Source organism: Anopheles coluzzii, chromosome X (assembly GCF_943734685.1).
Source record: "Anopheles coluzzii chromosome X, AcolN3, whole genome shotgun sequence".
In the NCBI taxonomy this organism is placed as follows: domain Eukaryota; kingdom Metazoa; phylum Arthropoda; class Insecta; order Diptera; family Culicidae; genus Anopheles; species Anopheles coluzzii.
The window spans coordinates 5,773,122-5,789,147 of record NC_064669.1 but is presented as its reverse complement, the minus strand read 5'-3'; the positions used below and the strand labels follow the sequence as shown (position 1 = coordinate 5,789,147).

General features: G+C 48.7%; 3 protein-coding genes across 10 annotated transcripts in view; 1 reads left to right on the top strand and 2 right to left on the bottom strand.

Annotated features, from left to right (window-relative positions):
• LOC120961686 (uncharacterized) overlaps positions 1-13,062 on the bottom strand; it is a 395,308-nt gene extending 382,246 nt beyond the window's left edge. The window contains exon 1 of the mRNA XM_049606921.1: positions 13,052-13,062. The gene's annotated coding sequence lies outside the window, so the exon portion shown is untranslated. The remainder of the gene's footprint in view (positions 1-13,051) is intronic.
• Positions 379-4,828, top strand: LOC120958464 (uncharacterized). Its single transcript, XM_040381300.2, has 5 exons — positions 379-948; positions 1,007-1,485; positions 2,079-2,363; positions 2,587-2,654; positions 2,745-4,828. Exons 1-5 carry the CDS (start codon positions 811-813, stop codon positions 2,813-2,815), a joined length of 1,041 nt encoding a protein of 346 aa, XP_040237234.2. The 5' UTR covers positions 379-810; the 3' UTR covers positions 2,816-4,828.
• Positions 5,150-15,905, bottom strand: LOC120958413 (acetylcholine receptor subunit alpha-like). 8 transcript variants are annotated; one of them, XM_049606463.1, is made up of 11 exons: positions 15,244-15,905; positions 12,445-13,187; positions 12,243-12,382; positions 11,790-12,125; positions 11,583-11,698; positions 11,326-11,494; positions 11,110-11,246; positions 9,649-9,798; positions 9,246-9,374; positions 7,444-8,122; positions 5,150-6,659 (listed from the first exon to the last, which is right to left on the bottom strand). In XM_049606463.1, the coding sequence occupies exons 2-11, from the start codon at positions 12,491-12,493 to the stop codon at positions 6,459-6,461; spliced, it is 2,106 nt and encodes a 701-aa protein (XP_049462420.1). In that variant the 5' UTR covers positions 12,494-13,187; positions 15,244-15,905; the 3' UTR covers positions 5,150-6,458. The 8 variants fall into 8 exon arrangements, with proteins under 8 accessions (XP_049462420.1, XP_040237168.2, XP_040237158.2 ...); XM_040381234.2 differs by having other exon boundaries at positions 7,444-8,149; positions 15,234-15,904; XM_040381224.2 differs by having other exon boundaries at positions 7,444-8,149; positions 15,244-15,904.
• Between the last annotated feature and the right edge of the window lie 121 nt (positions 15,906-16,026).

Genomic DNA, 16,026 nt, shown 5'->3' with positions numbered 1-16,026 from the left:
GCGTTTTTCTCTTTTTTTAATTTTTGTTACGCTTGTGATGCGACATTAAAATAAATAAAAAGGGAATACGAAACGGTGTGATGTGGCAAAAGAGATAAGAAAATTAATTAAAAACATTGTAATAACGGTTTGTATTTGAAAATTCCAATTGAATGTGTGTCATGTACATCCAAGGGTTAACTGTCAACAGAGCAGTGGAAGCATTATTGTATGTTAATTTTCTCCGTGTCTTTTTTCACTTGAATTACTATTCAATTAGTGCGCTCGCAATGAAATTCATTCCCATTTAAATAAAGTGTTCATTTTCCATTAAAAATGCCCCTCAAAATCATGTTTCCAAACGCCCCGCCGTACCATAACTGGCAGGTGGTTTGTTTATGTTTGCATGGAATCGATCAGCTGTCAGCGAAGCTGTTGCCCACCAGCTCAGCTCCATCTGTTTTCGTGCGGGGAGCAAAGCAAGCGGGCGGTCCGCTAACTAGCACATCCCGTGTGCCCGTGGTTGTGCCGTTGCCGGGCAACCGGGCGGACCAAAGCCACCGTGGTGTGAAAATTACCTTCGCCGCAACAACCGTCTGACAAGCAAGGGGCAAAACGTCAAAAAAAAAAAACGCACAAAAACGAAAGCTCTGTTCAGTCGCGTTTGTGTGGTTGGTCGCTCTTTTCACCCAACATTTCCCGTTCCGTTTACCAAAACCCCCGGTGTTCCGGTGTCCCTTTCGGTTGTTTCGGCCAATTCCAAATCAATGTGCAAACCATTCCGGTAGTGTCCGGGTGCAGCAAACAGCGAAACAGAATTGTGTGCGCGCGATGGTGCTGCTGCAGCTGCGTTCCCTCCGCTCGTGGCTTCTTTCGTCCGAGCACAGCTTCCGCGAAACGCTGAACAGCATCTTCTGGCTGAGCTGCCTGCTCGGGCTCGTGTTCGTGCAGTTCCGGCGCCTGGTCGTGGTAAGTAAGCCCTCAAGCACACGCCCGTCACCACCTAACTGTTCCCACTTTCCCGCAGCGACTGTTGCGTCTGGGGCGCGTCAAGGCCCACCGGCATGGCCCGACCGTGCAGCACCTGTGGAACATATGCTTCTACGCGAGCGCCACCATCTTCCTGCTGCTCTACCAGGCGCTGCTGATCCGGCCGGAGGTGATGCGCGAGACCGGCAAATACTTCCCCCAGTACATCAATGCCATCTTTGCCACGGCGTGCGACCCGGCCAAGTTCGAGATCGTGACGGTCGTGCTGGTATCGTACCGCGTGCTCACCACGGTCACGCAGCTGTCCCGGGGCGACTATTCGGTCGCGTTTTCCGGTGCGCTCAATGCCGCCCTGCTGCTATGCTGCTTCGCGCTGCGGCTCGAAAACTATAGCATCCTGCTCAACCTGTACCTGGCGGTGTATGGCGCGGGCGAGGAAGCGTTCCTGCTGGCCGCCTCCCGGACGGTCCAGCCCCAATGGTTGACAACGTTTGCGCTGCTCAAGTGTGGCACCTGGTAAGAGGGAGGGGTGCGTGTTGCAGTCAGTACTGCAAAATGTCATGAGCATCACGACATGTTCACCAACGTAAACAATGAACATATCCGTGGTAGCTTAATGCTCATTGCTGATACCCGATGAATGTGTGCCATGGCATGCCGAAAACGACCTGCGAATGCTTGAGTTAAATGCGATACTCTGACTGACAAGCTGAGTTTAATGCCGGAGCAAACACAATCAATGCTGCCCTATACCACTATTTCAGTCACCAACACTCATGACTCAAACGAAATTCAAGTCTGCTCACGTACACAACTGTGATTATGAGGGAGTAAGACCCAAAAAGTTGAAGGATTAATCACATGCATGGTGACATCACAGTAGAGCTCGTGACGCTGACATGATTTTGTTTCAGCCGGAATTTGTCATGACTATGTCAGTGATATTTTGCAGTAAAAAAGTCATGACATAGTGACTGACCAAGCGTTGTGTCGCAAAAATGTCACGCAGCATGCATTGGTCACAGCAATCGTTTTGAGTACCACCTCTGATTATCACAATTGACTACGTGACGCTGACAACACAATTGCTCTCGCTATCTCTCTTGCAGGATCTATCTGTTTCTGAATCTGTTGCCGTTCGAGTTCCTGATACCGACGCTATACGCGCGTCGCGAGCTGCTCCCGCTCAAGGTGTGCTACTGGCTGTGGTACTGCTCGTGCGTGTGGAACTCGCCGCTGCTGAAGCTGCTGTACCACAAAATCTACCATCTGCACCCGCACGACTGTGCCGGCGGTGGGTCCGCCTTCCGCTGCATACTGTCCGATGACTGGCAAAACTTTCGCCACTTTCGCAACCTCAAACAGGCCTACCTCGAGCTAAAGCTGCATGAAAGGTAAATATTTGCTTACGGTTTTTGCCACGCACCGTAAGGTGTTTAGGAGCTTTTCTGGCCGGAGAATGGAGCATTACGGACCGATGCAGCTACGTAATGGGACATCCATCCATGGCGTTGCAGTTATTTAGGGCGCTTCGTATTTCAATTTCATTCTCTTTCGGTGTACTGACTCAGTCCCCAGATTTATTCTCTAATGCAATTCCTTTATCCGTCTCTTTAGCAAAGAGAAAGTTAACAAAGTAACGCTCACCGATGTGTCCGCAAAGACCGCCTACCAGACGATCAAGTGTAAGTGGCGGGCCTGTACTTCCCGACGCAAAATAGGACGCAACAACAACAAAAACCAACATTCTCACTAATCCTTTTCGTGCTCCGCAGGTGTGCTCACTTTAAAGCGAAAGCTTAAAAAGATGCGAGAAAACAAGGCGTCGCTGGAGCATCAGGATTAGAGGCGTAAGCGTAACCCTTAACCAGGCTAGGGCAGCTAGCGAAGCTCTCAACCATTATCCTAATTCATGTGAACATGTGATCTCGACCGAAAGAACTGTAACTTCATGTGTGTGTGTATGTGTGTGTGTGTACATGTCTGTTTGTATGTTTCATCCTCCACATCCTTTCCTGTTCCCGAGCGACCATTATTTATGCCCCATCTCCGTCTCTCTTGTTGCTGTCCCACTTATCCTCAGATTTCCATTCCTGTAACGCAAAGCAAGGAACGTAATTCATCGAATAACAGGAAACGAAGCTAGCGGCAAACACTAGAATAACGCAAATCATTAATTTATCGATTGGCCGACCGAGCGCGCCTAGTTTAGAAAGCGACTGGCAGGGGATTAGGGGGAAGGGGAGAGGGGGGGGGGGGGTGGCAACCCAAGACATAAAAATTTCCCATTTACCAACCGAGCAGGGTAGACGGAGGGGAAATTTGGCTGTAAAAAAAAATCTTGTACGCGCGCAGAAGGATGGCATATTGCTATGTATAGGGTTTACAATACAACGATTGATTTGCTCCCCCGCTCAAAAAAAAGGTTTGACTGTTTTCTTCATGTGTACTCGCTGGTGGTGGTGAATTGGTGGCGACTGAGTGGCCCAATAACAACGATGGTTTGGAAGATTAATCGTTCCATCTAGTATTTTGTGTATGATATTTTTGTCTTTTATTTTAGATATTCTTTTTTGTTGTTGTTGTTGTTGTTGTGGTTGCTGTTGTTTGTCTGCTTTTAATATATTTATGCTAGCTTGTTTTGTTCTTTCTTTCTTTTTTTTTGTTTGTTTGTTCATAAGTTAACTATGGTTCCCCATGCTTCCTCTCCCGCTCATATCATGTTTCGTTTGTTTCAATTTGTCTCTTGGTTTTGGTTGTGTTCGGATCGCTCCCTCCGCTGGTGACCACCGGTGCGGCCACTGGATAGCTATCCCCCCCACCCCCCCCTATCCGGCCCGCGCACCCCGTTTCACCTCCCACACTAACCACATAATCGTTTCGTTTTGAGGTACTGTCCTGCTGCGGTCGTACACGCATCGAAAGCGGATCTTCTTTCGAGATGATCGAAATACACGATCTCGATCTGTCTCTCTCTATCTCTCTCTCTCTCTCTCTCACACACACACACTATCTCTCTCTTCGTCCTTTTCTCTTCCTCTCTCTCCCTAAGCGCGACAAATTGCGTCGACGATTTGTGGATTGTTCCATTTTGTTTTTTTTTTGTTTTGTTTTGAGCATTAGTTCACGTTACGTTTCGTTGCCCGTTTTGCCCTACTGCTTGATTACTATTATAGTTATTTTGTGAATCGTTCCCTCTGTCTTCCCACTATCTGCTGAATACTTCGAATGGGTTTGTTTGGTTTTTTTTCGTTATTATAAAAAAAAATCAATCCTCTAGTTTCTACGTTCTCTCTGTGTGTTAGGTTGTCTGCTCTGTCTGACGCGTTCTGCCTACGTAATACCGTTCTCCTCCGCTTTTTTTTTTTATTCGCATCTTTTTGTTGCTGCAGCCTATAGCGCACTGCTCTGCTAGACTCTCATATATCTATATTTTCGTTGAAACGTTAATAATTCGGCGTTTTTGTTTTTTTTTTTGTTTGGTTTTGTTTGTTGTATTTTGCTCCAAGCGAGCCGCAAATCTATGAATTATGGAAAACGAGCGCGTGTATGCTTTCTAAACAGTTACTGATTTGTGAGATAATTTTCTGCGCGAGTCTGTATGGTAACATGATGCCGTGTGTGTTTTGTGTGTGTGTATGTGTGTGTGTGTATGAGGATCTCCTGCGATACCGTATAGTACACCGTTTAAGCGTGAGCGAATAACGTTTTCCCGTGGACCTGAGTGCTGGGACGAGGTTTGGGAAAAGGACACAATCCACAATCGGGCCCGTCCCGAATGGCTGTCAATCGATTTGTTGTAACCACTTTCAGCATTAAGGTGCAGAATAGTGTATGTGTGTGTGTGTGTGTATGTGTGAGAGAGAGACATCTGGGAATAGTAAAAAGACGATCTAACTTGTGCTACTTGGATTTGTGCTTGCGAATTGTACTAGCAAATCCCTCACCGTCCCTAGCCAGCAAAGTCCTTGGAAATGGGTTACTCGCCGTGGTGTTCCGTGCCGGCTCTCGTGGTTAGCAGTGTTGTTGGATTTGGTTTTTGCGGTTTTTGCTTCCTCCCCCCCCTCCCCCCTCTTAAATCGCCACACTTTGCCCTCGCGTGAAAAACACGCTTTTGCTTTCCTTGCTCTCCTGTGTGCCACTGTTACGTATGTGTCGCGCGGTTGCTTATCGATTAACGGTTTGTTTTGCTCCTGCCCCTAATTCGATCGTTTTTTGTTTGTTTGTTTGCTTGTTTTGCTTTTAAAAAACGACTCTAGTCGAGTTGTGGGGGGGGCACGTCTAATAAAAATCTAGCATAGAACGGACGTTGCGAGAGAGTAAAATCGTAACCAATTGTTAAACAACTTCCTGCGAACCAGCAGGCTCCTACCAAAACCGAATGACTCCTAGCGGGTGGGGGGCTGAAACGTGCACGAACGCGTGTGTGGGTGATATAAACGAACGAAATTTCGAGCTAGAAAAGCGTGATAACGCGTTCGTCGTGCGCGTTTACGACGCCACCCTTTTTTGACAGTTCCGCCACCATCTTGTCTAAGACCGTTTACTTCGCTAAGTACATGCTGAAGTCCTAGTAGTAATAGTAGTAGTAATAATAGTAGTAGTAGTAATAGTAGTAGTAGTAGTTGTGGTACATGCTGCTCCATTGTAAGAGAGATTAAGCGTAAAGTGTGTGACATAGCTTCCTGAACTCAACCAACCGGCAAGTAGAGAACCGAACGCTCGCGTGGTGCCATTTTGATCGGTCGCCAAATGCGCACGAGTATGGCGGGTAGTTTGTTTTCGTAATCCACCGCGCTGCTGCTGCTGCTGCTGCCGACACGTGCTTATCGGGTGCGCGCGTCTGGCTTTACAAATAAGTGACAGCCCTGTCAGCTAACAGCACTAAGACGAAACTCAAACGCACGGAAAGCACGGTACACGTGTCTGTGTTGGTCTGTGTTGGTGTACATGTATGTGTGTATGTCGTAAGCGATGAAATTGAGAGTTATAGTTTAGAGATTGGTCTGCTAGTGCTAGTAAGTGTGCTTGCACCGCGTTTACATCCGGTGCACGAGTTACTATGTAGTGGTGTAGGTGTGTCGGTGTGCGGGCTTTTAAGTGCGCTTTTCGAAGGAGTGAGAGTAATGTCACGTGTCAGGTTGATGTGGATGTTTTTTTTTTGTTGTTGTTTTCCATTAAAAAAGTACTACTTAGAATAATTCACTACTAGCCAATTATCATATTCACCCTAAACCCTCCGCGGCATGCCAAGAGTGCATGCTTGTGTGTGCGTGCGTGTGCATCTGTACGTGTTTGTGTTGTAACAATCACGAAAATGTGTTCATGTTGGGTGTGTACTATGTGTGTGTGTGTGTGTCTGTGTGTGTGTGTGAACGTGCCAGTAGGTTACGTGTGGTTGGTAGGTGCAGGAATTTCCATCTTCACCCATTTGCCACCAGATGGCGGCGATCCCGTAAACTCGCTTGTCGGACGCAATCTAACACACATTATAGTATCGGTTTGGCGATGTAAGGCTTCGCCGTCGTGGTCGCAATCTCCGACATTTTGATGTCGATCGGGACGCGTGTGTCGTACAGCGTTGGCGCCTGCAGTATGATACCGGCCGTACCGAACACGACCGCTATCGTGAAGATCCACAGAAACAGTCGGTCGAGTACCATCGCGACGTACTTCCAGTCCTCCTTGACCTGATGGATAAGAAAGGTGTAAGTAGGTATGATAAATATTGAAGCTCTTGGTTAACGGTGCGTCACTCTGGAACCGGAATGTATCTTCACGATCCGGAATGTAGTGATTTTCTTTTATCAAAAGATACATGAATGTAGGGATAATAACTATGAATGTCTCTTGTTAGATGTATGAAGTTGGCTATGAAAGAGGTTTATGATCCTCCAACAGTTAATGATGCAATGATTGTTGTATCTCCAAAAGTTCAAATGAATATTCAATTATTGAAGTTAGCTTTACTTGGTACGAGCTACCGTACTTTTTCACATATCTGGGACACTAATACAAACGTTTATACCTTGTTTTGAAAACCTAAGCGATAATTATAGCCAAAAGATGGTCATGAGATGATTATAGCCAAGAGAAGAGGTGATCAGAAAAGATGCACTAACTTGAACTTCCTCTCAGGTCCTCCAATATCGCAAATTTAAAATTTGCAAAAAATCACGCACTCTTCAATATGTCTAATTCTACGTCCCAAGATCCATAACAAAGATTCTTTGAAAAATTACAAGATCCTCATAGATTCAACGTATCTTAAGGCTCCTGATACGAAACAAAAGACTCCTGAACGGGTGAATCTTATCAGAAGAAACATAACGCACCCAACACTAGACATTCAGGCGTATTCTATTCCACTCGAGGGGATTTCGAGCCTTTGGAGTTCAGTTGGCCGTATCAGTATCGTAAACAGGAGTAGAATAAGCTTGCCTTTGCAGCCTTTTGCAATCACTCTCTACCCACCCTGGAGCTTTCCTCCTCCTTGCGCGTATGGTCCGCAATGTACGTCACGCCATCCATCGCCTTGGTCAGCTCCGGACACTCCAGCCACCGGTTCCGGTTCGGGCCGGTCTTGTCGCCCTTCCCGCCGCCCGCCGGTACCGTCGTGCCGGTGTCGGTCGTGTTGATGATCATCCCGCTCGGCAGCACGTTCGTGGGCAGATTGTTGTTGAGCGGTACGGCGACCCCGTTGTCGCCGAGCAGCAGATCCGCGGTGGTCGCCCCGGTCGTCACTGCCGCCGCCTGCTGCAGATCGTTCAGGAACAGACTGTTGCAGCAGCTCAGGTGGCCGGTGGCGCCCGCCGTCTTGAGCAGCAGGTTGCCGGTGCCTGTCTTGCTGTCGTTCGTGTTGGCCGCCGCCAGGCTCTTGTGGAAGTTGCTGTTCGGATCGAGCAAACCGCCCGCCCCGGTCGTGGTGGAGTTGGCGGTGGCGTTGGTGGCGGCCGGGTTCGGCACCGCCGTGCTGGCCGCGCTCAGCAGATTGAAGTTGATCGGGGACATGGGCGAGTTGTGATGGTTGTGGTCGTGATACGGTAGCGGCATATCGTCCATCAGGTCCATGCCGCGCACCAGCGCACTGTGGTGATGGTGGTGATGGTGCCGACCGCCCCCGCCCGACCGATGATTGTGCAGGTGCGTTGGGCTGCCGTGCAATCGGCAGGTGTTGAGGCTGCGACGTCCGTTTTCCCCCCCAGGGATAGAGATGGGTCGCATGGCAAGAAGCAAGAATTATTTAGTTAACATGCGTACAATGGGGGAAAAATGTGGGCTTGGGAGATGCATTCCGCAACCGGAGCCGGATGTTGCAACACCGAGATAAAGGGGGTTTTAATGGGGGGGGATGATGACGTGCTGGGCCATCCAAGCGATTGGATTGCTTAAAAAATTAATGACACACCACTCACTACTAAAACAAAACAAGCAGGAATACACCAAGGCGCACCGGGAAGGATCTCATACAGCACCCGCACCTACAGCCCATTACAGGTCGGTGTGTGATGGATGTGATTTTAAAGAACAGGAACAACGAAACGAAAGACAGCTAGCACGCAGGAGGCATGTAAACAAAATATTTACATCTTTACAGTAATGAAGCTCGCACAGGCCGAATTCGGATGTCTGCGTGGACTGAACACTGAAATGTGGACCATCACTGCATCCGGAACACTGGGTACCGAATAAAGGAATTTAGGAACAAACACACACGCACACATAAAACACACACACAGACAATTACATTTAAAAACTAGTAGGCGCTTGATGGCGATGGGCATGTCATGCGATACGAAACAATGGTTGTATGTACAGATGGTTGAGGTTATGGAATGAGGTGGAACAGAATGCTTTGCTGGATGGACGGATTGCTGCCACGTGGCCACCGGTTGGTTTGATTGGATGGATCGAGCAGCTCTGGCTGCAGCTGTAAACTGTACATCTACATCAACACATTCCACCGAAAGAAAGAACGAAAGAAGAAGAAAAAAAACATACTGGGAGACATTAAGCGGGATATTCAGGCAGCGGGCAGACAGGAAACGATGCATAACTCGCACACCAGGCACCATCACCGGAACGATGACGTTGGAGATCCCACCGCGGGGAGCAGTGTCGGCACACGCCCCAAACAACGGTACAACATTAAACAACGAGCAAAACATTAACACAGCAAAATGGCAATGGTATCTACAGGTATCGGACCAGACCAGAGGGCGCTCGTAGCGACCCCTTGAAGCCTTCTGCATCATCATCGCAACCCTTACCCTTACCTTTCGCTGGAATCGAGCAAATGGTGATCGAGCAGTACCGACGGATCGAACGCGATCGTGGGCGGAAGTGGCGGAATATGATCACCGAGGCTGTTGCACGAGCGCAGCATGAACCGCTGAGAGGCGGCACTGTGCGCGAACGACCGGAAAGAAAAGATAACTTACTTCAGATACGACAGATACCGACCAGAAGGGGGAGGATGAGGGGGTATCATTCAAAGTCGGGGTAGAGACAAACTATTTTTTTTAACTCGAACCAGTCCGACATAATGGGCATTGGATGTTGACTGAGGAAGTGAACTCGCTCCTAACTCCTTGCCTAACACGTTCTCTCTCTCTCTCTCTCTCTGCACGGAACGGAAACACGTTGCGCGTGGTGTTGGAGCTGTGCTGGCACACTTACCTGAAATGATGCAGCGGCTGGTAGATTGGGCGTCGCATTACGAGCAGCTTCGGCAGATGGTTGATGAAGATGGTGCGCACCCACGGTGCCATCGTATGCGTTTGCGGCGACCGGAAGTGGATGTTGAGCACGATCACGGTGACGCATATACTGGAACGATATAAGTGGGCATGTGCGTGAGTTCCTGATTTTCGATTCGAAGATTCAAACCGTAGACACTAATTAGAAGTGTCATATTACTTCAAAAATGAATGAACTATCGAGGATTCAAGATACTGAGCTATGGAAGGTTAATATAATGTCAAACTAGAGATGAACCATAGAATGCTACTGAACTATTGAAGGTTCAACTAGCTGCAAAACCTGAATAACCATCGAATATTTATACTACTAAAATTAGCAAAATTCATGAAACTCTAAAAAGTGTCAACCATCATGATACTGTGATGACCCAGATTCATGATACATAGCTAATGAAGAGTCATATAACTCCGAAAAGATATGTTCCATCGAGGATTCATGATGGTAAAATTTCCAAGATTCATATAAATTCAAAAAGTTATGCTCCGTCGCAGATTCATGAATCTGAACTATCCAAGAACCATATATCGCCAAAAAGTGATGCACCATCGAAGATTCGTTATACTGCCCTAACGAAAATTCATTCATATAACCCAACAAAGTAATAAACTATCGAAGATTCTTCATACAGAGTAATGCAAGGTTCATCTAACTCCAAAAATCTCTAAAAAGTTTTGAGTTGTTGAAGATTCAAGACATTCAAGATAAGACTCATGAAACTTTAATGAGCATCTAAGATTCCTATAATTTCAAAGATTCATGAGCTGTTAAACTGAACTGCTGCGAATCATGAACAATCGAATCTTGAAATAGATAAGAATCAAAATTCCATCACAAAAACTATAAGTTGAAGAGGAATGCATTCAAAGATTTAATTAAAGTATACTTTAGTGGGCAGTCCAAGCCCACAAGTGGGTACAGGCAGGCCTTGACCGACAACGGTTGTTGAGCCAAAGAAGAAGAAGAATACTTTAGTAAAAGGTTTAAAAATGATGTAATAAATTAACACAATTCTGAGTTTTCACTACCAGATATGTTCCAGGTGTACCAGGTCCAAGATAAAATATTCATGACCAGTAGAGTAAATATTTGATTCTACGTGGAAATTAGATGTTATAAGGGAAAATTTCTAATAAAAAACTCTTACGATATCTTTACACAGAAGTATCGCTTCGAGTATAACGCTAACGCGATTAGGCGTAAACCATTTACACGAGCACCGACTCCTTCGGAAAACCGGAACAGGAAATAGATTTTATCTTAATCTTTCCCGCAGGCAGAGTTGCCACTACCGCCGGCAAGCAGCAGCCTGAGGCGGAAATTGCCGGAAGTGAAGCACAACCCTCCACAGCCGTAGCACAGCGCACAACAGCAACTCACCTAAACGTGTCCAGTATCATCGTGAACAGGACGAACTTGCCTAGCAGCGGGACCACCAGCGAGGTGGGCGGAATGATTTCCGCCAGCAGCAGGAAAAACACAGTCAACGATAGCAGAATGGATATGCTTAACGATACCTGTGGAAAATGTACGGGGGAAACGAGCATTAAAAAAGCCCGGCCGGGGTGGTTTGGCAGGGCGCACTGGGAGAGCTACCTTTTCGCCACTGTCCGATGGCAGATAGAACACCAGTATGGTGAGGAAGCTAATGCCCATGCAGGGAATGATGAGGTTCACCGTGTAGAACAGCGTCTTCCGGCGCATCGTAATGTTGAACGTGATGTCGAGGTACGGCTCGTCGCAGCAGGTGTAAAACTTTTCATTTCTGTAACGTAGGAGTGGCAGGAGTGGGGAATTCCCGTTGACATTAGTTGTGCGACCAACCGGCCTGCACCACGCATCCACAAACTCACCTGACGGCAGGCACCTCCAAAATGTCCCACTCGACGGACGTGTAGAACTCGGACAGATCGACCCCAACCTCGACGACGTTCGTTTCGTTCATCTCGTCGATGTGGCGAAGATCCACCTACACCAAAACCCCCCAGTGACAAAACCAAAACAAGAGCAGAACCATCTCAGATGACGTGTTCATCATTACCAACAATGGGGCAGCGTACCTGAAACCCATCGTACGTCCAGCTGCCAAACTTCATCACGCACGTCTGCTCGTCGAACGGGAAGTACTCGACGTCAATCTCGCAGGAACTTTTGTAGATGGCCGGCGGGCGCCACTCGACCCGGCCGGTGTAGTTGAGCGTGGCCTTCGTCGCGAGCGTCACCTCGAAGTTGCCGTCCGCGTTGTTGTACAGCACGATGTCCGGCCGCCAGATGTGGTCGGAGGGCACGTGCAGCATCTCCACCCCGCCGTACTCCTTCGGTTCCCACTTCAGCTTGTAGTCGTACCACGTCTGCTCCACCCACAGGTTCGTCGTCATGATTTGGTTCTTCAGGTTCTGTGGGGACCACCATCACCGAAAGACATAAAAAAACACGCAAAACCAGGGGCATTGGTGCAATCGGCCAAATGGACAACGCAAAAACACGGACCGACGAGGGCTACTACTACTCACCACGTCGATCAGCTGCGACAGCTTCAGCTTGATCTTGACCGTGAGCGCATCGGTCACGTTCACTACCGGGCGCACCAGCTTATTGTAGTTGCTGAGCAGATCGTCGTACAGCCGCTTGGCGTCTGGGTTGCCTCCGCACACTGCAAGAACGCGATGGCGGTGTAATATATACAGCGGTACGCCCAAACGCTGCCCAACTTACCGGAAACGACGGCGAATATCGTAAAGTATACACCGTGTAGTAGCCTCATTGCATTCCCCTGACACACACGCGCGCACCAGCAACTCTCCAGCAAACCTTAACCTCTATACGTGAGGTATATCGCCTCCTGTGCGACCTCTCCACCCTATTTCCTCGTTTTACTGGAGGAAGTTTGCTGTCGCTCGACTGTGGATACAACAGTGTGGTTGTAGTAGCGAACCTAGTCAATGGAGCATCTCTACCGACGCTAGGAAGCTGGCTAAGCTTGGCGGAGGCTGTGTGACACGTACTGTAGTGTCTCTGGCTTGAGCGGGAACTCGTAACAGGCGCTAGAAGACACCCGGTTTCCCCTACTCCTGAATGGTTTGTGAGCTGCGTTTGAGCAGGGTTCAGGTACCAGGCTTCTCGTACGATGTTTCTAAAGCTTGGCTGTACTCTCCTTGTCGGACCTTACCAACCTGACGCTCCCACACGAATCCGCAATCCTTCGGATTATGTTCTTTTCCTTTTGGTTGGGGCGCAAGATATCTGTGATAGCCTCTCGAGTGCCTACTGTTGCAGAACTAAAGAGAAATTTCCCAGAAACATCTTGCAAATGCACACACACACACACTCACAAATACACACAAACACACACACCGAGAGTTGGCAAAAAGGACTGCTGGATGATATCGTGTTGGGTGTGTTGAGCGGAGGGGGTTGAACGCATCGATATCCTCTGGTCAAGAGGTGATCATTGTTTCCTGTAAAAACAAAAAAAAAAGAGGAATGGTTGGTGTGTTGAGCTGCGAGTGGCGTACTCCTTGTTTGCAGTCCGTTGACCGGTGAGGGTTGGAACGAGGGTCCGTGGAAGAGACACCGCTTGGGGTGGGCAAAACTCTCGTATCACATTACGAGACCCGGCGGAAGAGACTTCTTCAACCGTCTCAAATTCGCTTCAAGGCGAAGATGAAACGAACTCTGCGGGGCGAAACAGGTAAAAAACAACAGCTCCAAAAACATCGTTCCCATTCGTCGCCATGAAGTGATGCCTCTTCACGCTTCTTCGTGAGTGTAGCGGTACATATATATACATAGCATGCCGCTCCTAACGCTCCCCAGCTCTTCCCGCCTTCCAGCCAAACACACAGCAACACCCGTTGGCGGTCCGTCCACCGCCAAGGATGAAACTGAATTATATGTCCCTGGAAAGGAGGGAGGGAGCCCGTTGCAGTTGGCGAAACTCGGGCTCGTTCGGCGCTACCAGCATCGGCCGATCTATCTCGAATGCGGCTCACGTTGGCGTGTCTCGTGAGCTCGTAGTGCCGTCCAATGTAAACATTATTAGATTAATCGAGCACACTTAGCCAACACACATCAGCCCTGCTGCCCAAATTTGCACACATTTGCACCGGAGGCACTGAAAAAGGCTGCTAACACTTGTGATTTGCGTTCTTCCCTTCCGTATGGGAGACCCCTGGGTTGGTCCACTCCTCTGCTTAGGTGTCCCCGCGTGTATCCTTTGGGAGGTCTTCGGGGAGGATATGGTGGATTGTATATGATTAATGCTTCTTTGATTGGTGACCGAGTTTTGGTGCCACTGCTTTGGTATCGGTTTGTTGTTTCACACTCACACACACACACATGATAGCCACATCTAACCACCAAAACCGAATGCTGCTAACCCCTTTTATGTCAACACAATAGATACCGAATGGCATCCTCTCGCCTTGAGATGCCTAGGGTATGTACAAATTCTAGGCCAACCTTTCCCCCCCCTACAAAGGATGGGTGTTTTCTTTTCCTTTGCCTTTTGTTGCTCGCTTTTTTTCTATTCCTTCGGTTGAACCAGCGGAAAAAAGGACATGGAAATCGGGCACACACACACACACATACACGCGCGCGCGAAAATACACAGAGTCGCACCTCACTCTCAGGCTCGTCCCCGCCCGTTCGAAAAACCGTTCCAAAAAGGGCACACCAGCGATTCTGCCTCGATTCGGGTACCGATTCGCCCCTATCCCCAATCAGATTCGGTCACATCCTTCCAGCCCACCTCTGTTGCCCTTATCACTTAGTACTGAGCCGTTTTCAAACCACCTCACCTCCCCCCGCTGAGCATTGGAGGAAAATTGGAGTGGAACAGAGGAGAGACTTTTGTTATCGACTGTAGCTGCTGTAGCTTTGTTGGGGCAGGACTGCGCGTCAACTTGCGCTTGGGGACCTTCCTCTAATCGCCTACCTCGCGCTCCCCTTCCACCCGTAGTTCCTACGCCCCCCATTGGGCCCCACGGAATCGTCACACAAAGGACGATTAGGAGCAACAAACCACCGCGACCACCACCTTTGCAACAGTGTTTTTAGAGGAGTGGGTCTTTTTGGGGGCTCGAGCTGTGTGTGTGTGTGTGTGTGTGTGTGGGGATGTTGCTGCTGGTCACTAGTCACCTTCACCTATGTGTGTTCAGTTTTTGTGGAAGACACGCTTCTTTTGTGAAACACTATCGATGCACAAACACACACACGCGCTTCCCCGATTCTTCGCCGAACTTCAGCTGATGGATTTTTGCGAGGCACCCGAATTTCTAAGCGCACAGCATCCTTGAACTACCAGCACCCGCACGCTCCTGGCTGAATGCACAGCATCCCACTGCAGGTGTACCGAGCTACTGCGAGCCTACGCTAAAGCCCCAAAACCGAACCAAAAGGCGCGCACGGAAGCTTCTTCGCTAGTTACGGGCTTTTTTTTTTTTGTTGTGGAGTAGAAAGCACTTTGCCTCTTTGCCTGGCAGCAGTAGCAGTAACGGGATCACCTCGACTCACGCTGGAATAGCTTGGTGTGCTCCTAATGGCAGCATAACGGATAACGATGACGGGCACGGTATACACACTGCTGTCCCTGTGCTTTCCTCTTTTTTTTTGTACTTGCTTATCGGTTCCTCTCGTTCTTCGGGGGGAGGCCCAGGTATAAACGGGCAGGGTCGCGAATGCGCATGTCTCGCGTGTCCGTATCCTTGGCGCGCTCTTGCCGCTCGCCTCTCGTAACCTTTTCGTGTCTCTTGCTCGTTGCGAAAGTTGAACGAGAATTGAATAAGGTGGAGGAGAGAAAAAGCAAAAAACCCACACACATACTCTCTCTCACACACACACACACACACATACACACACAGAACAGCAACCATAAAGCAAACCGGAAAGCAGGCGAGAACTGTGCTAACACACCTCTCCACTGATAAGACGAACAGTGCTGTGCCGAGAGCGTCTTCGGAAGCCGTCATGCATAAGGCAGGCCGTTCATATGGGCATTGAAGAACAACAGCAACAACAACAGCAAAAACACATGCAGATAGGGCCTATCTCGTCAGGACGGCTCGGATGGTCCAAGATGATGGGGAGGCGATGAGTGCGACATTCATACCCACACCGGAAGATAGTTTCGCGTTATCGATCAGACATCAGGGATCAATCAGGCCACTTGCAAATCGGTTTCGTAGCGGGGGGGGGGGGGGGGGGAGAGGAGGGAGATTCTTCCCTCCCCTTTAGCCTCTTTTTGATGTTGAAGATTGCGAAATAACACCAAAGCAACAGACGAAAGAGAAAAGGGTT